This window comes from Eleutherodactylus coqui, chromosome 7 (assembly GCF_035609145.1).
Source record: "Eleutherodactylus coqui strain aEleCoq1 chromosome 7, aEleCoq1.hap1, whole genome shotgun sequence".
Lineage (NCBI taxonomy): Eukaryota > Metazoa > Chordata > Amphibia > Anura > Eleutherodactylidae > Eleutherodactylus > Eleutherodactylus coqui.
Window position 1 is genome coordinate 1,612,098 of NC_089843.1, and position 27,320 is coordinate 1,639,417.

The 27,320-nt window shown below is 46.0% G+C and overlaps 2 protein-coding genes across 8 annotated transcripts in view; one reads left to right on the top strand and one right to left on the bottom strand.

The window, feature by feature from the left end:
- The window catches only part of LOC136572292 (zinc finger protein 850-like), a 722,303-nt gene that overhangs the window by 574,097 nt on the left and 120,886 nt on the right, over positions 1–27,320 (top strand). The window lies entirely within an intron of this gene.
- The window catches only part of LOC136572291 (zinc finger protein 420-like), a 66,315-nt gene that overhangs the window by 17,892 nt on the left and 21,103 nt on the right, over positions 1–27,320 (bottom strand). Inside the window, exons 7-11 of one of the 5 annotated variants that reach the window (XM_066572732.1) lie at positions 5,092–5,244; positions 4,897–5,020; positions 4,698–4,789; positions 4,540–4,615; positions 4,353–4,444 (exon numbers count right to left, since the gene is read on the bottom strand). The exons of 1 other annotated variant lie outside the window; for it this stretch is intronic. In XM_066572732.1, the coding sequence (XP_066428829.1) occupies positions 4,353–4,444; positions 4,540–4,615; positions 4,698–4,789; positions 4,897–5,020; positions 5,092–5,244 (537 nt within the window). The remainder of the gene's footprint in view (positions 1–4,352; positions 4,445–4,539; positions 4,616–4,697; positions 4,790–4,896; positions 5,021–5,091; positions 5,245–27,320) is intronic. 3 more of the 5 variants (XM_066572735.1, XM_066572734.1, XM_066572736.1) reach the window with 3 other exon arrangements.

The window sequence follows — 27,320 nt, forward strand, 5'->3', positions numbered from 1 at the left end:
GAGGGTCAAGGGCTTCAACTCATTAACATATATGGTTCCAAAACCAAGTGGGATCTCTTTATGAGATGATCTCTTGGTGTGACATTAACACAGTCATAGACTCCTAGAATGGTAGAGTTGGAAGGAACCTCCAGAGTCATCAGGCCCTCCGGGGTCATCAGGTCCAACCCCCTGCTCAGTGCAGGATTCACTAAATCATCCCAGACAGATGTCTGTCCGGCCTCTGAACACTTCCATTGTAGGATAACTCCCCACCTCCCGTGGTAACCTGTTCCACTCATTGATCTCCTCACTGTCTAATATCTAATCTGTGTCTCCTCCATTTCAGGTTCATCCCATTGCTTCTAGTCTTTCCTTGTACAGATGAGAATAGGGCTGATCCCTCTGTACTGTGACAGCCCTTCAGATATTTGTAGACCGCTATTAAAGGGGTTGTCCCGCGCCGAAACGGGTTTTTTTTTTTTTCAACCCCCCCCCCCCCGTTCGGCGCGAGACAACCCCGATGCAGGGAAGTAAAGAAAGTTTACCGGAGCGCTTACCTTAATCCCCGCGCTCCGGTGACTTCAATACTTACCGCTGAAGATGGCCGCCGGGATCCTCTGTCTTCGTGGACCGCAGCTCTTCTGTGCGGTCCATTCCCGATTCCAGCCTCCTGATTGGCTGGAATCGGCACGTGACGGGGCGGAGCTACACGGAGCCGCTCTCTGGCACGAGCGGCTCCATAGAAGACTGCAGAAGACCCGGACTGCGCAAGCGCGGCTAATTTGGCCATCGGAGGGCGAAAATTAGTCGGGCTCCATGGGAACGAGGACGCTAGCAACGGAGCAGGTAAGTAAAAAACTTTTTATAACTTCTGTATGGCTCATAATTAATGCACAATGTACATTACAAAGTGCATTATTATGGCCATACAGAAGTGTATAGACCCACTTGCTGCCTCGGGACAACCCCTTTAAGTCTCCTCTCAGCCTTCTCTTCTGCAAGCTAAACATTCCCAGATCCTTTAACCGTTCCTCATAGGACATGATTTGCAGACCGCTCACCATCTTGGTAACTCTTCTCTGAACTTGCTCCAGTTTGTCTATGTCTTTTTTAAAGTGGGGTGCCCAGAACTGGACCCAGTATTCCAGATGAGGTCTGACTAATGAAGAGCAGAGGGTGATATACCTCACGTGATCTAGACTCTATGCTTCTCTTAATACATCCCAGAATTGGGTTTGCCTTTTTGGCTGCTGCATCACATTGTTGACTCATGTTCAGTCTATGATCTATTAGTATACCCAAGTCTTTTTCACATGTGCTGCTCCTTAGCCCAATTCTTCCCATTCTGTATGTGCTTTCATCATTTTTCTTTCCCAGATGTAGGACTTTGCATTTCTCCTTGTTAAATACCATTCTGTTAGTCGCCGCCCACTGTTCAAGCTTTTCTAAATCTTTTTAAATCTTCTCTCTTTCTTCCCTAGTGTTGCTATCCCTCCTAGCTTTGTGTCATCGACAAATTTGATCCGTTTCCACTCAATTCCCTCCTCCAGATCATTTATAAAAATGTTGAACACTGCTGGTCAGAATTAGGTCCAAGATAGCAGATCCTCTTGTTTTCTCTTCTACCTTCTGGAAGATAAAGTTGTCACCAAGAGCGGATAAGAATCTGTTGGATCCATTACTTTTACCTGAGATTCCCAACAAATGTCTGGATGGGTAAAATCTCCCATGATCACTATATTGGGCTTCTCTGAGAGCTTGGCCATCTGATGTAGAAAGAGTTCCTCCATATCTTCTGCTTGTCCAGGTGGCCTATAGTAAATGCCTACAATGGTGTCCCTTCTGTTGTTCTCTCCTTGTCTTCTTACCCAAACAGTTTCTACTGAACTCCCAGCTCTGAAGCTTCAATCTCTGTGGAGATGAATGTTTTCCTGACATACAACACAACACCTCCTCCCCTTTATTAGGTCTGTTTCTTATAAATACATTGTATCCTTCAAGTCTTGTATCCAATCATGTGTATCATCCCACGACGTATCCGTGATTCCTATGACATCATATTTCTCTTCCTGTCTTCAGAGCTCCAGTTCTCCTTGTTTGTTTCCCATGCTCTGGCCATTTGTGTAGAAGCATGTTAGTTTGTGATCGGGGTCTCTTGTTCCTCTACTTGCCTTCAGAATTTTTAGTCTTTGTTCTTTCTTTCCACTTCTAATAACGAGGGTCTCAAATGTATTAATTAGCTGTATATTTTTGCCTTTCACTTCCCTTCCCATATTGTTCTAGTTTAAAGCTCTCCTGATGAGTGAAGCAAGGCGCCCACCAAATATATGCTTACCTGTCTGTAAGGTACAACCCGTCTCTAGCAAGCAGTCCATCATATAGGTAATTCACTCCATGGTCTAGGTATCCAAATCTTTGCTGACGGCACCATCGACGTAGCCAGTTGTTCTTCTCTAGAATCCTATACCATCTTCTTATTCCATGGCCATCCACTGGGAGGATGGATGAGAAGACCTCCTGTGCTCCTAGTTCCTTCACCTTCTTTTCGAGGTCTTCAAAGTCTCTGCAGATCGTCGTTTTTTGCAGTTTCATCTGTCCCTACATGTATTAGTAGGAATGGGTGGTGTTCTGTAGGACTGAAAAGTCTTGACAGCCTATTAGACACATCTGTAATTAGTGCACCTGGAATACAGCGGCCCTCTCATGAGGTGTCAAGTCTGCAAACTGCGGCCTCGGTTCCTGTCAATAGGGAATCCCCACAACCACCACTCTCCTCCTCATCTTCACAACAGCACTTCTTTTTCTCCAGTCACGAGGACTTATGACCGGAGAGGCTCCCTAGATAGGCTGGCTAATGAGAGAATTGCACTTAATGGCATAGCTAGTGAAGCTTTCCTAGTGGATGTCCACATCCAGCACAACCCCAGGCTACGAGGGGTTCACCTATTATAATGGTAGATGTAGGTCTAGGATAGACAGGTTTTATTTGAAGGAGGATACCATCTATTCACCAGTTGTTGAGGTGGAATTCTCCAACCACTGTCCGATTTAGTTTTTTCTGAATGTTGCAGAGACCACTCCCTCTCCCCCCACTACCAGATGGGCAAAGGCTTGTGGAGACAGAATTCGTCACTCCTGAAGGAAGTAGAGATAAGACGGTCTTTTGAGGATTTTCTGCAGAGATGAGGGCCATTACTGGATCTCTGTAGCTGTAAGTCAGAGTAGTGGGAGATGTTCAAAAGGAGGGAGGCATAATTCTTCAAAGTCAATGAGGAGGTTGGCCTTGACCATTCTGTCAGAGGGTAGAGATTCAAGCTGTATTGACCTGCTTCCAGCTGTATCTCCAGGAACAGTCAGCACGTTTCTTTTTTTTTTCTATCCTTTTCCTTCTTTGTACAAGGCAATGATCCCTTCTATAACTCTTTGGATCCCTCCCGCCATATTTCTAGTATTTAGCAAATCACAGACAACAAAGCCCTTGCCAGTCCAGGCATCTGTGGTGCTTTATCGGAAGCACACCTGATATAAGGAATGAGGCCTTGATCAGTTACATCAGGTGTGTTTGAGAAAACACCTGGGCTGCAAGATTTGTGGGCTTGTGAGGGATTCTGTTTAGGGAGTTGAATAATTCCTCAACTGCAGTAGTTATAAAAAGTGGCATTTACTGGTGAATTTGGAAAACACACACACTTGTTATATTAGTTGTATTAAGCTATTTAAATTGGGCATTTTTTGAAAACTGCTGAAAGTTTGTAAGCTTGGCAAATAAACTTAACTTGTAATTGGAAAGGAGAGGGGATTAATAATTTTGATTACAAATCTCTGAATAGAACACCTGAGTAAATTACTCTTTCAATGAAAATATACTGTTAGCTTTAGCAGCAGCTGATTGGCATTGTGCAGTTATGCCCCTTTCACATGGGTCGAGAATTTCATGATTCTGAGCACGAATATGCAAAAAGGGCATAATCTCGTCGGGTCTAAACACACACTCTCGCCACACTAATCGTTCAGTGTTTAAACTGCATGATAAGTGCTCAAGTCAGCGCTGGTTTTCATGCCGGTAGAAAAGGAATGACGACTGAGAAGCGCATGATTCTCATTCATTCTCTCGTTCAGTGTTTGACTGCAAAACGAAACAATAATCATTCCGTCTAAGCGTAGCATTACTCTATGATTCATGACACAGAAATCTACATTTGTTCAACTCTGTCCACTGGATATCCAAACCGATGGAACCATGTGTAACCCCAACCGACCACAGCCAACAAGATGGACTAGAGCGTCTACTGTAGGTGGCCGGAGGAGTCTAGTAGAAAGCTGCATTACATCAACCTATAGAGGATTTGTAGAATCTCAGCGTCATCTACCTTCTGGTTCTCCGGCACATCTTCCTCTGGACGGTCCTGGGAATACAGACGGGTGGGATATCTCTCTGGTGGAGATCTACTACTGGATCCATCTATAGGAAGCACACGGTGATGGAATAGATATCAGCATGTGATGAGCAGATGATGGGAGCATCTAGGTGACCCCCAATGAGTCTCCCCTGCTTACCCTGCTGATCAGCCCTTATATCCGACTCTTCTGCTTCATCTTTAACCTCAACCTTAATATCCATCAGATTATCACCCTAAACAGAGAAGAACATGTAACAAGCATTTTGGTTCCACCACCTTATGGTCAGATCCTGGTAAGACTTCAGCATCATCTACCTGCTGGTTCTCCGGGACATCTTCCTCTGGATGGTCCTGGGAATACAGACGGCTGGGACATCTCTCTGGTGGGGATCTACTACTGGATCCATCTATAGGAATTAACCAGAGATTGAATACATTGTATACGTGATGGATGGGCGAATCTAGTTGACCCTCATACCCACTCTCCTCTATAATCAGGAAGGTCTCCTCTTACCCAGAGATGTACGAGGCCGGTGGCCCTCCATCATGATGTCCTTGTACAGATCTCGGTGTCCCTCTAAATACTCCCAATCCTCCATGGACAAATAAACAGCCACATCCTGACACCTTACAGGAACCTGACAACACAATATCCAGTCATCAGCCAGAGCCCCCCTGTATAATGTCCCCCCACATTCCCCGCAGTCACCTCTCCTGTCAGCAGCTCCGTCATCTTGTTGATGAGGTCTAGGACCTTCTGGATCAGGGAGTGAGGGGGAGGATCTGTGATGGGGCTCCACCCTCCTGACTCCTGGAGATGGGTGATGGGAGTCACAGCTGCTGTCTTCACTACTGTGTATTCCTGTGGATGATGAGACACGGATCACTACATGGAGGCCAAGAATCCTTCACCTTCCAGTCTTTACCTGTTTTAAGGTATCTTTACACGGGTCAATAGTCACCTGAATAATCATTCAAACAAGCAATTGTGAGCAACTTTTGGCCCATGTACACATGGCCCCCAATAAGCCACAGAGCAGTAAGTCGCTCAGTAGTCTCTAGTTGTTCCATTTCATTGGGCTAAAGCTCAACAACAACAATGTCTCGCTCTACCTGTTTGCAGTGAATGGAGGCTGCAGGAAGAGATCTCCAGCCTGATTTGTTTCCAGTCTCTTGGCTTAAAGTGAAAAGAAATGCCAAAGCCATAAGCCCCGATGCCAAGTTCTCTAATTAGAACTGTTATTAGATATAAATGTAAAGTCAGTTGTTAAAGGTTAAGAATCTGGATTCCCAGCTGCCGGAGACAAACACTCTTTAGTATGAAAGGACAGATGGGCCCTATTTCCCAGGGACAGGTGTGGAAAACTTAAACTTCCTCCTTGGTATCATGTGGAACCATTAAACAAGGACTCATGGCAGAGGGCAAACTGTGGGGAACACTACTGTCAGCTTCCCAACATGTTCCGCCAGCTCCCGGATGTACTCAGGGGGTACCAAGGCTAATACAGAGCTGGAACTAATACTTGTTGGAGCGCACATAGGTGGGACCCCAGTATATTTAACCACGAGTACCAACCCTATACCACACTGCCCGGCCAATGATTGGCTGGAACACCCCCACCCTGTCATACATCCTGATAACCAATCCAATGAGAGGAAGGTGGAACCCCAGGATACTTAACCACCAATACCAAAAAAACACTTATAAATGACATATCCAAAGGACATATTGAAATCATGTTAACCTGGTGGTGTCATGTAGACTGCAAGTACGGGGAAAGAGGGGAAAGAAGGGGAGGAAAAGGCTAGAGGTTTTGCAAGAGGGTGGTGGGGTCCTTATATGGCTAATATTCACTAGCAGTCGCTGTGCGCTGTAGAGCCGGAAGACTAATCCATGTAAACATCCAACGTACAGTAATAAACACGTCAATGACCTTCTTATAGTAGATTCTACAACTGACCAAGCAGGTGGAAAGGTCCCCAAACAAAATGCCCTCATTGAGTCCATTTGGTGTTTCGATGAAGGATGCCCTCATTGAGTCCATTTGGTGTTTCGATGAAGGATCCGCCTGCCCTCTCATTTAATAATTTTATATCCATATTTCCTTTTTAATTCCTCAAAATATCCTGCCCCCCGGTGTTCAAGTGCCTGGCAGCTGGAGTATCTGCCCCATGCGGACTGAGCTCCAACGATTGCCAGTTCTGTTGCACAACTCCTGTACAGTTTTGCCCATTTAGAGTGAGGGCATATGGCTGTATAGACAATGGAGGGCAATTACTTCTTCTCTAGAAAGGTTTGAATTTATCCTCTTCGTGGCAATCTGCATAATGTCCTTAGAGACCATCCTGGTGAAAGCCTCCATGCTAGTAAACTGTGAAACAGAAGGAGCAGTTTTTGATTCAGGGCCAAGATTTAAGACTTTCACCAGGATGGTCTCGATGGACATTATGCCGATTAACCCGAATAAGAGGATAAATTTGAACCTTGCGAGAGAGGAAGTAACTGCCCTCCATGGATTCCAATCTAATGATACAATTATAAGCAAACCTTCTGATAAGGGGGCAATCCTGTCCTCATGGATAAGCTAGACCATCGTAGAATGGATGGTAGAGAGGCTTCTTGATATAAGAATGTATCAGATTACTCAGCGGGATCCAATCACTCTAGATGTTGCAGGAGGCTGAAGAGATGGATCTTATTTCAAAGGACAAATAGAAGTTTAGGTTTAATCCAACTCCATTGGTTGCCACGTTCTGTGCACTTCCAATAAGTGGATGTCCCATTGTATTAGCCAACATTGATGTGGAGAGCCTCTGCAGCAGCATCCGCCATCACCTGGGGTTGCAATCATTCTCAAGCACATAAGCGTTTTGTTCTGATGCACACTGATCACAAAATCTTTGATGATACATTTTTCCTTTTATTGAGTGGCACAGTGATGGGCGTGGCATATATGCCTACTTGCGCCAATCTTTTTGGCATGGTGAGAATTGATGGTTGTGTTCTCTGATAATGAAGAGCACAGTGGGCGGATCTTGCTGTGGGGTCTCTATGTCGATAACGTGCTGGTCTTCTGGAGGGTGACTGTTCCTCTGTCCAACATTTTAAAACATCTCTAAGTAACAATTATTTGAACCTGAAGTTCACTTCTGCACATCATGTGATCAGATTTATGGATCTAAGCATCTGGCTGGATAACGAGGGAAGAATTAGCGAAAAGATACGGCCACAAATAGTTTCCTACTTTGGAAAAGCTGAAACCTGCCTGTCTGTAGGGCAGCATTTACATGCGAAGAAAAATTGCTCAAATCTCATCTCTCTTGAGAAGGAGTGTACGACATTACAAAGTAGGTTTAGGAGGAAGGGTTATCCTACCAGTCTCAGAAAGGCCTAGAACAGAGCACAGAGGACGGACCACGATACCTTATGAACCATCCAATACTGGACAAACCAATAAAGAGAGTATCATATGCATTGGCACATATGATGGCTAGACAGGTTGGTGAGAAGGTACTGGCCCATTTTATTGGCAGGCCAAGACTTAGGCGCGGTCATCAGTAAACATCCCAGCATCACTTTCGGTCGGGGTCGTAACCTTAAGGATTTACTTGTCCACGGTCACCTTGGAGCATCCCTGGCAACTAGTGGCCCCTGTCATAGGACATCTACAAGGACTGAGGAAACTTCATACTGCGCTGTTGTACTGAAAGCAGCTGCCGTTCAGAATCCCGGAAGGAGTTATGCCATCCTGCAGAAGCAGAGGCAAGCGTCGGACCTCAGTGCACACGGACACACGGGGGCAGGATTGCATCGCCGAAATTTGGGGGCATTAAAAAATGTATCCGAGTCCACGAAAAGGAAATCTGGATACCCAATTATTAAATATGAGGCCAGATGGATCCTTCGTCAAAGTGTTATATCAATCCATCTTTAGGTGAGCGTGCAAGCTGAGTGTGTGCGGTCTAAGTGTACCGTCTCATCAGTGGGACATGAGAAAAGTCACTTACATTTAATTACTCTTTATTTTTTGAATTTCTGCATTCACTACTCTGATCTAATCTAGCTGTACAATCCCCGTGTAGACCGTGCTCCATGACTGACAATGCTGTCCAATGTACATCTCGTGTCAGTATGAGATGTTGTACACATGGAAGCCCAGATCCTGGATTTAAAGATGGCACCATGGAAAGGAGTTTACTGCCCACTGAGCTGCACTCGCTGGGGTAGATGTGGGGGTGGACGGTAGTATGGAAGTGCAGGATGAGCAGGCAGCTAGCTGGGTGACAGAAGGGAGGCTAGTCCTAAACTGGCACAACCCAACAAGTCTACTTAGCTGGTGGATGAGTTTTACTAATTATTAAAAAAAACAACAACTTATAAAAGGTTTTTTTGGCATTTTTTTCCTGGAGGACATTCACTGTGTGGAGTAAACAATGCATTGCTATGAGTGACTTGACTTTTACGAATGCATTGATACCAAGTACATATTTTTGTTTTAGGATTTTTTATTCTAAATATGGTAAAAGGGCTTTTTTGGTCACTTTGTCTCCAAGAAAAAAATACAATAAAAAGCAATCAAAAACTTGTGTGTAATATATATATATATATATATATATATATATTCAAAAATTGTACCAATACAAACTACAGGATGTCCCACAAAAAACAAGCCTCACACAACTATGATGACAACAATTTTTAAAGTTATTGTGCGCAGAAGATGGCGGCGGAAAATAATTTAAAGAAAATTAAATGTCTTTGAAAAAAAAAATAAAAGTAGTTTAGCAAAAAAACCTATCCAAGTTTGGTATCGCAGTAATTGCACCGATCCATAGAAGAAAGTTATCGGGTCATTCTTGTTGCAGTTTGTGCGCCATAGAAACAAGACGCACTGAAAGATGGCGGAATTTAGGGGATTTTTTTTCATTTTACTCAACTTAGAATTTCTTAAAAGTTTTGCAGTACATTATATTGTGTATGCACAAAGAAAAATGAAATGCAGAGTGATAAAGTAAACTCTCCTCGAAATGTGACCAGCCTAACCCTGAAAAGAAGTGCAGAGCCGTCTTAAAAAGATTAAAATGGACAAATCGCCGGGTCCCGATGTCATACACCCCCGAGTTCTAAGGGAATAAAGTAATGTGATACGCAGACCCTTGTTTTGTTATTAGGGACTCTACAGTGTCTGTGCCACTGGATTGGCGTATAGCCAATGTGGTGCCGATATTCAAGAAGGGGGTCGAAAACGGACCCCGGAAACTACAGACTAGTAAGTCTTACTTCTATTGTGGGTAAAATGGCATGGGCGGACTACAATACCCAGAGAGGTCAACAAAACTGGAGTCATTTAGTTTAAGAAAAAGATGACTGATGGGTGCTCTGATAACTAAGTATGGAGGTGGCTTGGCCTGGCTTGGCTATGGAGGGAAGAAACAGCACTTAGCTTGAGTTCCCAGCCAGTCCCAGAATAACCACTGAGAAACCCCAGACAACAAGAGAAAAACTAACAATAGGCGACCAGAAAAAACCCAGGGCCCAACACTGCCAGAGCCGCACCCCCTCTTCGGTACTTGGCTCAGTGCCAGACAACACAGCTCCTTGTACAGTTCTTGGCTCAGCTTTCTACACCGCTGTGCTCTCGGTCCCGGAGGTTGCCCCCTTGCCCCTTACTAAAGCTGGGAGACTGCATGACTGGCCAGCGGAAATTCCTACTTCCCTTGGGACCCCTGGACAGGATATGGAAACCTCTTACTACCTCATGGAGGAGGCTGTGCTCCCACCTAGAGCGGGTATTGGGTTGCAGTTTGGGCACTCAGTCTCTAAAAGGTTCGCCATCACTGGCCTAGACGTATGGGATGGTTGGTGGACAAAAAGAGTCTTCCATATGCAAGGAAGCTTTGGCTCCCTTATTCCACAACCCGGCATTTCCACCCAAACCACACACCCACACACACACCCACACCCACACCCACAGGCTGGAGGGCATCTAATAACATAAGACTGATGGAGGTAGCCCCACGGGGAGGTTTACCCTCACTGCCAACACTCTAGGCTAGCCATCTAGACAAGATTCTCTCTTGGTTCGAATACAGACAACTATCAGCCTTCCTCACCGCCCAAAGGGAACCCTTCCAGCTAGGAGACACTCCTGGCAATTAAACATTTATTTATACAGGATTCCCTTTCATAGCCTAACTAGGATATATGGTATATTACTGAATACTGTTATCCCAAGAGTGCCCTCCTTTGTCCTCGTTTGGGAGAGGGAGTTGGCCATCCCGGTACCAGGCCCTGAATGGGATACCGCATGTTTGTTCTCACACAAGCTGCCGATGGCATGCGCTGCCCAGAAAGAGAACTATAAGATACTCTCTAGATGGTATAGGTGCCCAATCTTAATCCACCACAGATATCCTTCGGTCTCAGACCAGTGAAGGCGATGTAACAGTGCAGTGGGGATGATGCTACACATATAGGGCCCTAAAGCCCTTTTGGAATGAGGTATTCTGCCTGTATGAAAGAGTGGCACATGGAATGGTAATCCAATCACCACAGTTGGCACTGCTCTCCGTCATACCTGAGAGTCTGTCAGCGATAAAAAAGGGCCTATTGCGTCACTTTCTCATAGCAGCCAGAGCCGTGATCCCTGGGCACTGGCGGAGCACTCGCCCCCCTAAGATAATAGAATTTGTTCAGGAATTGTGTCACCTGAAATACGTGGAGGAAATAAAGGCAGAAGATCACCTAGAAGGCGAGGACACCCTGGGAAAAGAGTCAGCATGGTCCCTTTTTCAGGCAATGGTAGACATCCAGGAGGTCTTAGGGTAGGCAGATCAAATCAGTCTCAAATTTTAAGGTGACTGAGTGCCTCTTAAAGGAGAAGAGGGTGGAGGGGTACCAGATGTTCATTATCGTAAAAGCTCTCAGATCATTCTTCCCCTTCCGTCCTTTTCTTTGAACCTCTTTCTTCTTTACTTTCCTTCTTTATACAACGACGAGCTACTACATGGCTTTGCCTGGGGTAATTTGGTACTAATGTTTACCTGTTGTTCTCACGGAAAATTTTCTGAAGTTGTGGTTACTTCAGAAGAACCGAGAAACAAATTCTGAATACACAGAGGATCGTTAGATTCTCCTCAGGCTGCATGTACCGATGTCCCTCTGCAGAATATGCCGCCCCTCCCACTCTCCTCACTTCTTAGCCTTAAAGGCTCCATCCCTGCTGTACATTGCCGCTACCTAATAAACTTCACAGCCTTTCAGTATAATCTCCTCGGTATATACACAAAGAAGAGGTAGATTCTCCTCAGTATATACACATAGAGGTGAAGTAGATTCTCCTCAGTATATACACATAGAGATGAAGTAGATTCTCCTCAGTACATACACACAGAGGTAAGGTAGATTCTCCTCAGTATATACACATAGAGGTGAAGTAGATTCTCCTCAGTATATACACACAGAGGTGAGGTAGATTCTCCTCAGTATATACACAGAGGGGAGGGAGATTCTCCTCAGTATATACACATAGAGGGGAGGTAGATTCTCCTCAGTATATACACATAGAGGTAAGGTAGATTCTCCTCAGCATATACACATAGAGGTAAGGTAGATTCTCCTCAGCATATACACATAGAGGTGAGGTAGATTCTCCTCAGTATATACACATAGAGGGGAGGTAGATTCTCCTCAGCATATACACAGAGGGGAGGTAGATTCTCCTCAGCATATACACAGAGGGGAGGTAGATTCTCCTCAGTATATACACAGAGGTGAGGTAGATTCTCCTCAGTATATACACAGAGGTGAGGTAGATTCTCCTCAGTATATACACATAGAGGTGAGGTAGATTCTCCTCAGTATATACACATAGAGGTGAGGTAGATTCTCCTCAGTATATACACATAGAGGTGAGGTAGATTCTCCTCAGTATATACACATAGAGGTGAGGTAGATTCTCCTCAGTATATACACATAGAGGGGAGGTAGATTCTCCTCAGCATATACACAGAGGGGAGGTAGATTCTCCTCAGTATATACAGTATCATTGCCCTAAGCTTTATGGTTTCTGAGTAAAAAGAACTCCCTCACATATTGTGGATTTTCAAACTGTTTTTCACACACAGAATTGAATATTGAAGTTTCGACTACTTTTCCTTCCTTTTCACTTAGCATTGAATAATCAAGTTGTGACCCCTTACTTTTTCTATCTATGACCTAAAGAATGATTGTGTGAAATTTCAAGTTTGTATGACAACAGGAAGCTGGGGAATTATTGGCCAGTCAGTGAGGGCTTTCGTCCTTATATATAGACTAGCTGATATACCCGCCTTCACCCGAGTTAATTTGGTACTGGTGTTTATCTGGTGTTCGCACGGAAAATTTTATGAAGTCGTGGTTACTTTAGAGATACCGGAAAAAAATCTGTATACACGTAGAGGAGCGTTAGATTCTCCTCAGGCTGCATGTACCAATATCCCTCTGAATAAAATGAGTTGCAACCCCTTAACCTTTCCTATTTAGAACTTAAAGAATGCTCGTACAACACCGGGAAGTTGGAAAATTAGTGGTGCGTCATTTAGTCAGGCACTGAGGACTTTCGGCTTTATCTATATATATATCTATATATATATATATCTATATCTATATATATATATATATATCTATATCTATATATATATCTATATATATATATCTATATATATATATCTATATATATATATATATATATATATATATATATATATATATATATAAAGCTGAAAGGACTGACTGACTCGCCAAAAGTTCTCCAACTTCCCGATATCGTAGAAACATGAATTTTGGCACGAGCATAGATTATCTCCAAAATAGGAAAAGATAATGGGTCCCAACTCGATTATTCAATTCTAGCGCAAAAGAATTGGCGTCAAAATTTTACGTACATAATCTAAATCTCTCACTTCCCAATGTCATAGAAACTTAAAACTTGGCAAGAGCATTGGATATGTCATAAATAGGAAATGTTAATAGGTCCCAACTTGATTATTCAATTCTATGCGCAAAAGAATTAGCGTCCAAATTTTACGTACGGAATCTAATTCTTTCACTTTCCAGTGTCATAGAAACGTGAAATTTGGCACGAGCATTGATTATGTCATAAATAAGAAAAGCTAATGGGTCCTAACTCGATTATTCAATTCTATGCGCAAAAGAATTAGCGTCCAAATTTTACGTACGGAATGTATTTTTCTCATTTTCCGGTGTCATAGAAACGTGAAATTTGGCACGAGCATTGATTATGTCATAAATAGGTAAAGCTAATGGGTCCCAACTCCATTATTCAATTCTATGCGCAAAAGAATTAGCGTCCAAATTTTACGTACGGAATGTAATTTCTTCACTTTCCGGTGTCATAGAAACGTGAAATTTGGCACGAGCATTGATTATGTCATAAATAGGAAACGCTAATGGGTCCCGACTCGATTATTCAATTCTATGCGCAAAAGAATTAGCGTCCAAATTTTACGTACGGAATGTATTTTTCTCACTTTCCGGTGTCATAGAAACGTGAAATTTGGCACGAGCATTGATTATGTCATAAATAGGTAAAGCTAATGGGTCCCAACTCCATTATTCAATTCTATGCGCAAAAGAATTAGCGTCCAAATTTTACGTACGGAATGTAATTTCTTCACTTTCCTGTGTCATAGAAACGTGAAATTTGGCACGAGCATTGATTATGTCATAAATAGGAGAAGCGAATGGGTCCCACCTCGATTGTTCAATTCTAAGCGCAAAAGAATTAGCGTCCACATTTTACGCATGGAATCTAATTCTCTCACTTCCTGATGTCATTTTATATATAGGAAACGTCGCATGGGTACCTCCACGTGGTGTTTTCTGGGTAACACAGAGAACTATGCAAAATGGTGAACATATGTTTTTCCGGTATCTCTAAAGTAACCACCACTTCATAAGATTTCCATGTGAACACCAGATAAACACCAGTACCAAATTAACTCGGGCGAAGCCGGGTATATCAGCTAGTATATATATATAAAGACGAAAGCCCTCACTGACTGACTCGCCAAAAGTTCTCCAACTTCCCGATATCGTAGAAACATGAATTTTGGCAAGAGCATAGATTATCTCCAAAATAGGAAAAGAAATTGGGTCCCAACTCGATTATTCAATTCTAGCGCAAAAGAATTGGCGTCGAAATTTTACGTACATAATCTAAATCTGTCACTTCCCAATGCCATAGAAACTTAAAATTTGGCACGGGCATTGATTATGACATAAATAGGAAAAGCCAATAGGTCCCAACTCGATTATTCAATTCTATGCGCAAAAGAAATAGCGTCGAAATATTACGTGCGGAATGTAATTTTCTCACTTTCCGGTGTCATAGAAACAGGAAATTTGGCACGAGCATTGATTATGTCATAAATAGGAAAAGTTCATAGGTCCCAACTCGATTATTCAATTCTAGCGCAAAAGAATTGGCGTCGAAATTTTACGTACGGAATGTAATTTTATCACTTTCTGGTGTCATAGAAACGGGAAATTTGGCACGAGCATTGAATATGTCATACATAGGAAAAGCTAATGGGTCCCAACTCGATTATTCAATTCTATGCGCAAAAGAATCGGCGTCGAAATATTACGTACGGAATGTAATTTTTTCACTTTCCGGTGTCATAGAAACAGGAAATTTGGCACGAGCATTGATTATGTCATAGATAGGAAAAGCTAATGGGTCCCAACTCCATTATTCAATTCTATGCGCAAAAGAATGTGTCCAAATTTTATGTACGTAATCTAATTCTCTCACTTCCTGATGTCATTTTATATAAAGGAAACGTCACATGGTTACCTCCACGTGGTGTTTCCTGGGTAACGCAGAGAACTATGCAAAATGGTGAACATATGTTTTTCCGGTATCTCTAAAGTAACCACGACTTCATAAGATTTTCCGTGTGAACACCAGATAAACACCAGTACCAAATTAACTCGGGCGAAGCCGGGTATATCAGCTAGTATATATATATATATAGGTCATTACCAAATGTTTGTATCATCTGTGTTATTCTTACATGATACAATGTTTGTGTTAATACTTGTTACATGTGTAACTGATGGAACCTTAAGGACTGCCATTTCATCTCAAATGTACAACTGATGTGCTGTGAACATTACACATGTGTTGTAACAGTAGATAGCTGGTTAAAACTGAAACTTACTGCATAATTCTGTTACTTAATGCCAAAAAATCTGTTTAAACAGAACAACTATGTATAGATATATCAGGGGTCAGTACAGAGATCTCTCCCATCATCTCTTATACCCAGGACTGTAACAAGGGGGCACTCTAATAACTATGTATAATATATCAGGGGTCAGTACAGAGATCTCTCCTATCATCTATTATACCCAGGACTGTAACAAGGGGGCGCTCTAATAACTATGTATAGATATATCAGGGGTCAGTACAGAGATCTCTCCTATCATCTATTATACCCAGGACTAACAAGGGGGCGCTCTAATAACTATGTATAGATATATCAGGGTCAGTACAGAGATCTCTCCCATCATCTATTATACCCAGGACTGTAACAAGATGGCGCTCTAATAACTATGTATATCAGGGGTCAGTACAGATATCTCTCCCATCATCTATTATACCTAAGACTGTGACTGTAACAAGGGGGTGCTCTAATAACTATGTATAATATATCAGGGGTCAGTACAGAGATCTCTTCCATCATCTATTATACCCAGGACTGTGACTGTAACAAGGGGGCGCTCTGATAACTATGTATAGATATATCAGAGGTCAGTACAGAGATCTCTCCCATCATCTATTATACCCAGGACTGTAACAAGGAGGTGCTCTAATAACTATGTATAGATATATCAGGGTCAGTACAGAGATCTCTCCCATGATCTATTATACCCAGGACTGTAACAAAGGGGCACTCTAATAACTATGTATAATATATCAGAGGTCAGTACAGAGATCTCTCCCATCATCTATTATACCCAGGACTGTGACTGTAACAAGGGGGCGCTCTAATAACTATGTATAGATATATCAGGGTCAGTACAGAGATCTCTCCCATCATCTATTATACCCAGGACTGTAACAAGAGGGCGCTCTAATAACTACTAATGGATATATCAGGGTCAGTACAGAGATCTCTCCCATCATCTATAATACTAAGGACTGTAATAAAGGGGTGCTCTAATAACTATGTATAGATATATCAGGGTCAGTACAGAGATCTCTCCCATCATCTATTATACCCAGGACTGTAACAAGGGGGCGCTCTAATAACTATGTATAGATATATCAGGGTCAGTACAGAGATCTCTCCCATCATCTATTATACCCAGGACTGTGACTGTAACAAGGGGGCGCTCTAATAACTATGTATAGATATATCAGGGTCAGTACAGAGATCTCTCCCATCATCTATTATACACAGGACTGTAACAAGGGGGTGCTCTAATAACTATGTATAGCTATATCAGAGGTCAGTACAGAGATCTCTCCCATCATCTATTATACCCAGGACTGTGACTGTAACAAAGGAGCGCTCTAATAACTATGTATAGATATATCAGGGTCAGTACAGAGATCTCTCCCATCATCTATTATACACAGGACTGTAACAAGGGGGTGCTCTAATAACTATGTATAGCTATATCAGAGGTCAGTACAGAGATCTCTCCCATCATCTATTATACCCAGGACTGTGACTGTAACAAGGGGGTGCTCTAATAACTATGTATAGATATATCAGGGGTCAGTACAGAGATCTCTCCCATCATCTATTATACCCAGGACTGTGACTGTAACAAGGGAGTGCTCTAATAACTATGTATAGATATATCAGGGTCAGTACAGAGATCTCTCCCATCATCTATTCTACCCAGGACTGCAACAAGGGGGCTGGAGTAGGTGGAGCCTTGCAGTCTGAGCAGAGCTGAGCTACTGAGCAGACGTGTCTGGAGCCCTTTCCCTCTCCCTGGAGAGGTGAGAGGGCCTCCATGAGTGTGCAACCTAGCACATCCTCCACCATTCCCCGGGTGAGACCAGCGGGGAATGACGGTGTGTTACTGGTCTCAGGAGGAGAGCGACTAAGAAGACCCCAGAGGCTGATGCAGCAAGACTCCATGGAGAGTGCAGGCCATCCTGGAAAGAAAGGTGAGTCTTCCCAAGGACAGGATGGTGGCGATTCCCTTATCCAGTACAAGGGGTGGGGTGAGCGCCGTCCCGGGGAGACCACCACCAAGTATAGTACCAGAATTCATCTATGTACTAATGAATTTGAGGCATGCGGTCAGAAGCTTAAAAAGCTGCAGATGGAGCGGAAATCTTTGAAGGCTCGGGCAGAGACTGCTACAAGGAGAAAGGACCGCGACACTACATCAGAAGACATGGGGAAAGTGAGAGAGGCCATTAAGCTTCATCCCACAAGAAAAGAGTATATTTTACAGAATGCTGTCGGATTTAAGGAAAGACTGAGCAACCAAGAGAGATTGGACAGCATGAGGAACCTCTCTGGGAAGGAGTGAGCAGTGACCTCAGTGTCTGACAGTGAGGAGGATGAAGCAGGTGTAATGTCTCCAGGTGTGATGTCCTGCAGGGCGTCTCCTGATTTATCACCTGTGAAGATTTCCCAGCCCATGCCCCCAAGGCAGCCCAGCCCAAGGCTGAGTGCTTCTTACTCCTCAGATGAGGAGGAAAGGGAGGGAGAAGGTGGTTATTTAATGGCAGAAATTAAAAGAATGGAATCCCCCACTAATATGTCTAATCTTTCTTTTGGGGACGACCTACCTGAGGAGGGCAAAGAAAGATCAGGAAAAGGCAAGCAGAAGAAAAACAAGAAGAAGAAGCAATTACAGGTCGTATGCACCCGTTTTGTATCATTTCCTAGCCCCTCTGGTCAAACAGACTCGGCATCTGTGGTGGTCCCGGGAATGGATCAGAGGGAGAGAATCTTTCCCAGCGGCACCCAGGGGGAGGATGGGAAAGACCCCCCTGCTCAGCTGACCCCAGTACCAGTAATGGTGTTGGATGCTGAGCAGGGAGGGAAAGGTATGGCATCCGTTGTAAGTCAGGCACCTGCGGTGGGTGTTGAGACTCCCATGGACTGCACACTCGCGGGTGGCGTGCCGTCTTCCGAGATAGACCCCGCCCTCCGGAGCACGCAGGCATCCGGGGAGGGGGTGCAGGCTATCACCTTGTCAGAGGTGAATCCTGATGCCCGAAGCAGGCAGACATCAGCGGCGGTGTCAGAGTCTGGGCGCGGGATCGCAGCTGCTCCGGCAGCACGGGACACCAGGGCATCGGCGGCGGTGCCGGCATCTAGGAAGGGGGCAGAGCCTAGTGACGTTACAGTGGCAAAATCGGTGACATCTGGTCATGGAGGTCAAATAGCAGTTGGAGTGAAGAAGGCTTCTCCTGTTTCAGGGGTACTAGTGTCAACAGGGATGCAGGTGGTGGGACGTGAAAGTGCGAAGGAGGTCCAGGGGAAGGGGCTACATAAGGGTGGGTGTAGCATATCTACTGTGGTTGCAGAGGAGGAGGGTGGTAGTAGGAATGCTGGTAGGAGCACTGAGGATGGTAGTGGATCCGGAGTCACAGGAGGGGAGGAGAGGATGTCTGGGATGGTAGTGGCAGGTGCAGTGGGATGGGAAACCGTGAGTGATATAAAGAGTGTTTCTTCTGAATTAGGAAAGTCAGGAGGGTGTCCGGCTATGCAGACTAGCCCGGCCATTATAATGGTGACCGGGGGGTCCATGCAGGGTGTAGTTGGTACTAGATTGTGGGGAGAGGCTCAAAACCTGGTCACCTCCTCTGCCGACGTACAACAGCCGGAGTCTAGGGATGGGAGGGCGGTTTGTCCAGAAAGGGATGCTGTGGGGATGATTGCCCACCCATCTGGGGCTATGGTTAGTGGTGCTGCGTCTTCAGATGGTTTTGGTGGATATGCTGCATTATCTACAGATAATAGGACTGGTGCCCAGGAACAGGCCAGGGCTGATGTTGCCGTAGTGGGGGTTGCGGTGGGGGCTGTGTCTGACCCATCTCCCCTCCCGGTGGTGCCTGGCCCCAAAAGTTATGCTGGAGCGGTTACCGGGGGGGCAGAGAGGCCTTTTTCCCGTGGGGCTGGACAGGGAAATTTACAGCGGCGTCTGAGGCGGGGGAGAAAAGACGGCCAATATAGAGGGTGAGCAGGTTAACCTCGAGTTCTGGATCCAGCGGCATGGACTTGGGGCCTTCCGAGAGAATTGGTCGCTCCCAACAAGCGGGCCATCGGGGGCCAGAAGGAATGTAGTCCGTCTTCGGCATATAGGTAGCAGAGATACATGCCCAAAACGGGGGAAGGTGGTTGAGCTCCTGCTGAATATGGGCTTCAGGGCATATGACATCTTTGCCCTGATCCATCCGTTTGGCACCTCGGAGTTTGATATCAGCTTTGTTCGGTCAGAAGGTCTTGAACTTTTCTGGTCGAATTATGAGCTGGTTCAGACTAGGCCCGACTGGCGAGATTTCGAGGTGATTCCCGTTTCCCGCCAGGACACGGTGAAGTCAGTGACCGTTTTAACCCGTAATGAGTCACTGTCGTTCATTGACATCATGACCTGGATATCTCGTTACGGGGAGGTGCAGGGCAACCCCACAAAGAACCGTGACGAGTACGGCATCTGGTCTGGAGCCTGGACTTTCCTGGTGAAATTGAGGCAGTCCGGAAACTCTGTTACCCACATTCCTTCCTCTGCTTTCTTGGGAAGAGATAGGATCCTGGCCTTTTACCAGGGGCAGCCGAAGGTATGTCACAAGTGCGGTGACCCCACACATTTCAGTGCGGCATGTACCAAACTGATGTATACATTGTGTGGGGGAGAGGGTCACCATGCCGCCTCGTGTACAGACATTCGCTGCAACCTGTGTGGTGTCCTAGGACACCCCTTCAGTCGCTGTCCTCAGCGTGCCCGTGCTGATGTTGCTCCTGATCTGACTGGGGTACCCCGGGGCAGCGGGGCCTCAGCTGGAGAGGGGGAGGGCGGAAGTAGGGGGTCTGGAGGTACGGTGATGGAAAAAGGTGGAAGAGTGAGTAAGACCAGACAGCAGATGTCCCGAAAGGAGGCAGGGGAAGGGGGGGGGATCCAGTAGGATGACCCTGGTCCCTGTTTCCCAAGGGCCAGTGACCACCTCTGAGGACATAAGGGGCAGTGATTTGGAGGAAGAGGTCAGGAGACTGGCGAGAGAGGAGGACGAAAGGTCCAGTTCCCTATCAAGTTCCCATCCAGAAGACAGTGTGGATGAGGAGAGTAGGGAATGGCAAAAGGAAAACGTAAGAAGGGTAAACAGAATAAAGAGAAGGGGAAAAAGAAATCTTCTCCCCCTCCAGGTCAGATTCTAAAGGAGGGCCAAACCGGCTCCCCTCTGGTCATCTTAACAAACCGCTTTCAGACTCTGGAAGGAGGCGACCCTGAATCCTCCTCATTAGAGGAGGAGGAGGAGGAGCCAAGGAATAGAGTAGTGCCGGTGGGGGACTTCGCTCCCCTCCCTCCTGGGGGGCCACAAGTTCCTCCGGGGGTTAGGGGAGACTCAGTGCCACGGGACAAAGGTGAGGGCTCCTCTCCGAATCTGGAGGGGGGTTCGCAAAAAGAAATAAACAATCATGTAAAAAATATAAATATTGTAGAAATGGACATGTCAGAGTGTTTAAAAAGGGGTGGTAGGGATTCTGGTGGGGGAAATCGGGTAATGTAAAGAAGAGAGCTGTCCAACTCGATCACCCTTGATGGCGGCACTCACCCCGTTGACGTTGGCGACCATTAATGTCGCTAGCATTAAGTCTGATATGGCTCGCTTTATGGCCTTTGATTTTTTCAGCCGGAATGAAGCTGATATTTTGTTTTTGCAAGAGACCAGGCTAACAGACCTGGCCAGTATAAAGCAAAGAGGGAGTGGACTCATGGGCCCTCCTATTGGTCTCTTGCGGCCGAACCATATAGCGGGGTGGCGGTTCTTTTTAAAACCGCAGCGGTTGAATGCAGACGGGTAATCGAGGTGGAAATGGGGAGGTGCTTGGTCTTGGACGTCCTTATGAGAGGTCAAGAGCTTCGGCTCATAAATATTTATGGTCCTCAGAGAAAGAACGAGAGGAAGGACCTCTTCATAAGGATCAAGCCCTTTCTTTTTACGAGTCGACTGGTGATCTTTGGCGGAGACTTCAATAATGTCTCGAGGCTCTGTGATAGGGGAGGTGCCAGAGACAAGTTGGCTTACGACAGCGTCGCTTTGAATAATATAGTGAGTGAGGCTCGCCTGGTGGATGTCCATGTTCGGCACACCACAGGCGACACGGGGTTCACTTTTTATCGAGGTAGTTGTAGATCTAGAATAGATAGGTTTTATTTAAAGGAGGAGGCTGTCTCCTCACCAATTCTGGTGGTGGAGGTGGAATTCTCCGATCACTGTTTAATTATGTTTTCTCTGAATGTTTCAGAAATCCCTCGGATGGGAAGAGGTTTATGGAAGTTAAATTCGGCACTCCTGGAGGAGGAGGAAATAAGACAGTCCTTTGAGGATTTTCTGCAGAGCCAGCTTCCACTGATGGGCCTTTGTAACAGTAAGTCAGAGTGGTGGGAGATCTTCAAGAAACGGGTTACAAAATATTTCCGTGAGCTCTCAAACCTCAGAAGTTTGACCCAGTACCGTTTATATCAAGCTTTGAGGAGGAAACTCAAGCAAATTGTCTCGACTGGGGGCAGCCGTGAGGAGGCCTCCAGGGTGAAAGCCTTGCTGAAGGGATGTTGGTATGATATGCACACATCTTTAGTTTTTGAGAGGGATTTCGGGAAATTCTGCTTGCCCGACCCCTACAGAAACTGTAAGTTGTCAGTGAATAGTAGGTTGGTAACGGGTCTGGTTGATAGTACAGGATCTCTGAAAAGGTCCAGTTCAGGGATCCTGGAGGTCGTCGGATCTTTCTACTCACACCATTTGGCAAGGAAGGTGTCAGAACCAGCAATTCTAGCGGCCGCCGTGCCCACACCACCAGTCATGCCACCCGGGTTACAGGAGTGCGGCAAAGGGGAGCCCCGCTTCTAGTAATCTCCCCGGGCCGCTGTAAAACTGGTCACCGCCGGGTTGCTAGCGAGGCAGCAGGTGCTTCTCTAGTTACTTGACTACCTAGCTGGCTTCCCTGGTAACGGTCTGTTCTGCAAGGCTGCGGGCGTGTCCCCAGCACCTCCCTGATTGCCCTGCTGCTGTCAGACTCCCCGCCCCAATCAGCTGCTGGGGCGGGAGCTCTGACAGCATTTAAAAGTGTGTGTTTTCCTTCCAGCCCTTGCCAGTGTTAGTTTGGTTCTCCAGCTGCACCCGCGTTATTTTTGACTGCTCTTTTTGCCCCCGGCTTTCCTTACTTCTGCTTTTGGACCTTGACTTCGTTTTTGCCTGACCCCTCTGTACTGCGTACCCTCCTGTTGCCGACCCGGATTGTCTGACCACGCTACCGTTTGTTTGTCTTCAGTGTCTGTTTGTCTTCCAGTGTCCCGCTTCCCTAGTGAGGGTAGGGACCGCCGCCCAGTTGTCGCCCTGGGGGTTAGCCCAGGGGGGCAAGTAGGCAGGGACAGGGGTTGCGGGATTTCTCAGGGACCCCCATATCCCGGACACTGTCCTAACAGAAGGACCTAGATCGAGTCAAGATGTCGGCTTTCCTGGCTGATACCATCCCTGAGCAGGGGGTGGCGTCGTCGCTTGACGTTTTGACGGAACCCATCAGGGAAGAGGAAGTGAGACTGGCCTTTGATGGGCTTGCGCTCAAGAAAACGCCAGGTCCGGATGGCTTAACATCCGAATTTTATAAGACCTTTAAGGAGCTGTTGGCTCCCCTGTTGACCGAGATATTTAATGAATGTCTATCCTCGGGCATTCTGCCAGAGTCAATGAGGAGGTCGGCCCTGATCATTTTGTCAAAGGGTAAAGATCCATCCCGGATTGAGAATTGGCGTCCCATAGCGCTTCTCAATACGGACCGGAAGGTTCTTGCAAAGATCATTTTTAACAGACTGGTGCATTTTGCACCCAAACTACTTTCGGGGGACCAGCACTGCTCTGTTCCTGGCCGAAGTACTTTCAGTGCTGTACTGGGTGTCCGGGAGGCTGTGGAACAGGGTAGGGCCGGTAATTGGAAAGGCTTCTTGCTGTCCTTGGATCAGGCCAAGGCCTTTGATAGGGTTGACCATGAGTACCTCTGGTCAGTCCTTCTGAGATTCGGTTTACCAATAGGGTTTATCGATTGGCTTAAAGTTTTGTATGCAGGGGCTGAGAGTTTCCCGCTGGTGAACAGTTGGGTCGGGCGCCCCTTTGAGGTGGGGTCCGGTGTCCGCCAGGGTTGTCCTTTGAGCCCATTGCTATATGTGTTCGCAATTGACCCCTTTTTAAGGCGGTTGAGTGGCGGACCATTGGCGGGGGTCGGGATGGGCCTGGAGGGGCCGGAGTCTGCACTTAGGGTGGTGGCCTACGCTGATGATGTCACTGTCTTTGTCTCGTCCAAGGAGGAGGCTGGATGGGTGATGTCAGAGGTGGTTAGGTATTCGGAGGCTTCTGGATCCCGAGTCAATAGGGACAAGTGTGAAAGTCTCTGGCTGGGGGGAGGAGATCCTGATTTCAGTCTCCCAGACACTCTCCCGGAGCCTCAAGAATTTGCAAAAGTTTTAGGCATCCAATTTGGCCAGGGTGATTACCCAGGGAGAAATTGGGACGGTAAACTGAAAGATGCCAGTCAGAAGGCTGACCAGTGGAAGGGATGGTCTTTGTCCCTGAGAGAAAGGGTTAGCCTTATCAAGACTTTCCTGCTCCCGTTGTTAATCTATTTGGGCAGCGTATGTATCTTGCCGGAGCCTCTCTGGACACAGGTCTATAGTCTGTTCTTCCAGCTGTTGTGGGGGAACCGACTAAACCTAGTAAAGCGGGAGGTCACATACCGCACAAGGAGACTAGGGGGGTTGTGTATGGTCAACCTTGTGGTATTCCAAGTGAATACCTTTCTTAAAACCAATATAGCAAACTTCTGGAATACAGGAAGGGCTCCTCTGTGGGTAGTCTCCTCTAAGGCATGGTTTCAGCCTTTCTTCCAGGAATGGGAGACAGGAGGGTGTGTGAAAGATTTTCGTTCAACCCATGGACATCTCCCGGCTTACATTGCGCCGGTTCTGAAAGTTATTCGTCGCTGGGGCTTGGGGGCTGAGGAGATTAGGACTCTGTCAAGGAGGTTCCTTGACAATAGGGTTCTGGTCACCCGCTTCCAAAATCCACTGGCCCTCAGGGACTGCCCAGGTCAGGACCTAGAGGTAGGGTTAGTTTTGTTAAATTCAGTAAGGGTCCCATTGAAGTTTTGGGATTTGGCCTGGCGCTCTTTCCATGGTAAGTTGTATGTGAGGGATAACTTGAAGTACAGAAAGGTGGAGGAGAGGGACTGTCCCCGGGAGGAGTGTGGCTCGGTAGTGGAAACTATGGAGCATTTCTTACTTCAGTGTCCCTTTAATACAGAGGTCTACAGAAGGGTAGGGGCTTCCATCGGTTGGCCTAGGCTGGCTGTCCTCTCCTATCCTGAGTGGGCCTATGGGGCATTCAGAGATCTGGGTTGACGGGACAGGGGCACATTATATCTAGTTAGTCTAGTGGTTAGGTACTACACGTGGCACGCGCGGTGTTCAGTTTCGACACGTCAAAAAATCCTCCCTGTGGATGTGGTGTGTAGGGACATCCTTGGTGACCTGGTGAAGGTGCGTTCTTTGGAGTTCAACAGGTTGGGTGCACTCAGGGCCTCTCGCCTATGGAGGGGTCTTTCTTTTGGAGTGCCCTAGCCTGGGGTCTCCTTTCCCGGTGATGGGCTAATTTTATTCTATTCACTTGATAGCTTTTTGTTTTAGTAAATAGAGGAAGAAAAGAGGGCTTGTAAGCACTGAACTTGAGCTTCTTAATGGTATAAGGTGTGTGGTATGTAGGGTATAAGGTGTGTGGTATGTAGGGTATAAGGTGTGTGGTATGTAGGGTATAAGGTGTGTGGTATGTAGGGTATAAGGTGTGTGGTATGTAGGGTATAAGGTGTGTGGTATGTAGGGTATAAGGTGTGCGGTGTGTAGGGTATAAGGTGTGCGGTATGTAGGGTATAAGGTGTGTGGTATGTAGGGTATAAGGTGTGTGGTATGTAGGGTATAAGGTGTATGGTATGTAGGGTATAAGGTGTGTGGTATGTAGGGTATAAGGTGTGTGGTATGTAGGGTATAAGGTGTGTGGTGTGTAGGGTATAAGGTGTGTGGTATGTAGGGTATAAGGTGTGTGGTGTGTAGGGTATAAGGTGTGTGGTGTGTAGGGTATAAGGTGTGTGGTATGTAGGGTATAAGGTGTGTGGTGTGTAGGGTATAAGGTGTGCGGTATGTAGGGTATAAGGTGTGCGGTATGTAGGGTATAAGGTGTGTGGTATGTAGGGTATAAGGTGTGTGGTATGTAGGGTATAAGGTGTGTGGTATGTAGGGTATAAGGTGTGCGGTATGTAGGGTATAAGGTGTGTGGTATGTAGGGTATAAGGTGTGCGGTATGTAGGGTATAAGGTGTGCGGTATGTAGGGTATAAGGTGTGCGGTATGTAGGGTATAAGGTGTATGGTATGTAGGGTATAAGGTGTGTGGTATGTAGGGTATAAGGTGTGCGGTATGTAGGGTATAAGGTGTGTGGTATGTAGGGTATAAGGTGTGTGGTATGTAGGGTATAAGGTGTGTGGTATGTAGGGTATAAGGTGTGCGGTATGTAGGGTATAAGGTGTGTGGTATGTAGGGTATAAGGTGTGTGGTATGTAGGGTATAAGGTGTGTGGTATGTAGGGTATAAGGTGTGCGGTATGTAGGGTATAAGGTGTGTGGTGTGTAGGGTATAAGGTGTGTGGTATGTAGGGTATAAGGTGTGTGGTGTGTAGGGTATAAGGTGTGTGGTATGTAGGGTATAAGGTGTGCGGTGTGTAGGGTATAAGGTGTGCGGTATGTAGGGTATAAGGTGTGTGGTATGTAGGGTATAAGGTGTGTGGTGTGTAGGGTATAAGGTGTGTGGTGTGTAGGGTATAAGGTGTGTGGTGTGTAGGGTATAAGGTGTGTGGTATGTAGGGTATAAGGTGTGTGGTGTGTAGGGTATAAGGTGTGTGGTATGTAGGGTATAAGGTGTGCGGTGTGTAGGGTATAAGGTGTGCGGTATGTAGGGTATAAGGTGTGTGGTATGTAGGGTATAAGGTGTGTGGTGTGTAGGGTATAAGGTGTGTGGTGTGTAGGGTATAAGGTGTGTGGTATGTAGGGTATAAGGTGTATGGTATGTAGGGTATAAGGTGTGTGGTATGTAGGGTATAAGGTGTGCGGTATGTAGGGTATAAGGTGTGTGGTATGTAGGGTATAAGGTGTGTGGTGTGTAGGGTATAAGGTGTGCGGTGTGTAGGGTATAAGGTGTGCGGTATGTAGGGTATAAGGTGTGTGGTATGTAGGGTATAAGGTGTGTGGTGTGTAGGGTATAAGGTGTGTGGTGTGTAGGGTATAAGGTGTGTGGTATGTAGGGTATAAGGTGTGTGGTATGTAGGGTATAAGGTGTGCGGTGTGTAGGGTATAAGGTGTATGGTATGTAGGGTATAAGGTGTGTGGTATGTAGGGTATAAGGTGTGCGGTATGTAGGGTATAAGGTGTGTGGTATGTAGGGTATAAGGTGTGCGGTGTGTAGGGTATAAGGTGTGCGGTATGTAGGGTATAAGGTGTGCGGTATGTAGGGTATAAGGTGTGTGGTATGTAGGGTATAAGGTGTGTGGTGTGTAGGGTATAAGGTGTGTGGTGTGTAGGGTATAAGGTGTGTGGTATGTAGGGTATAAGGTGTGTGGTATGTAGGGTATAAGGTGTG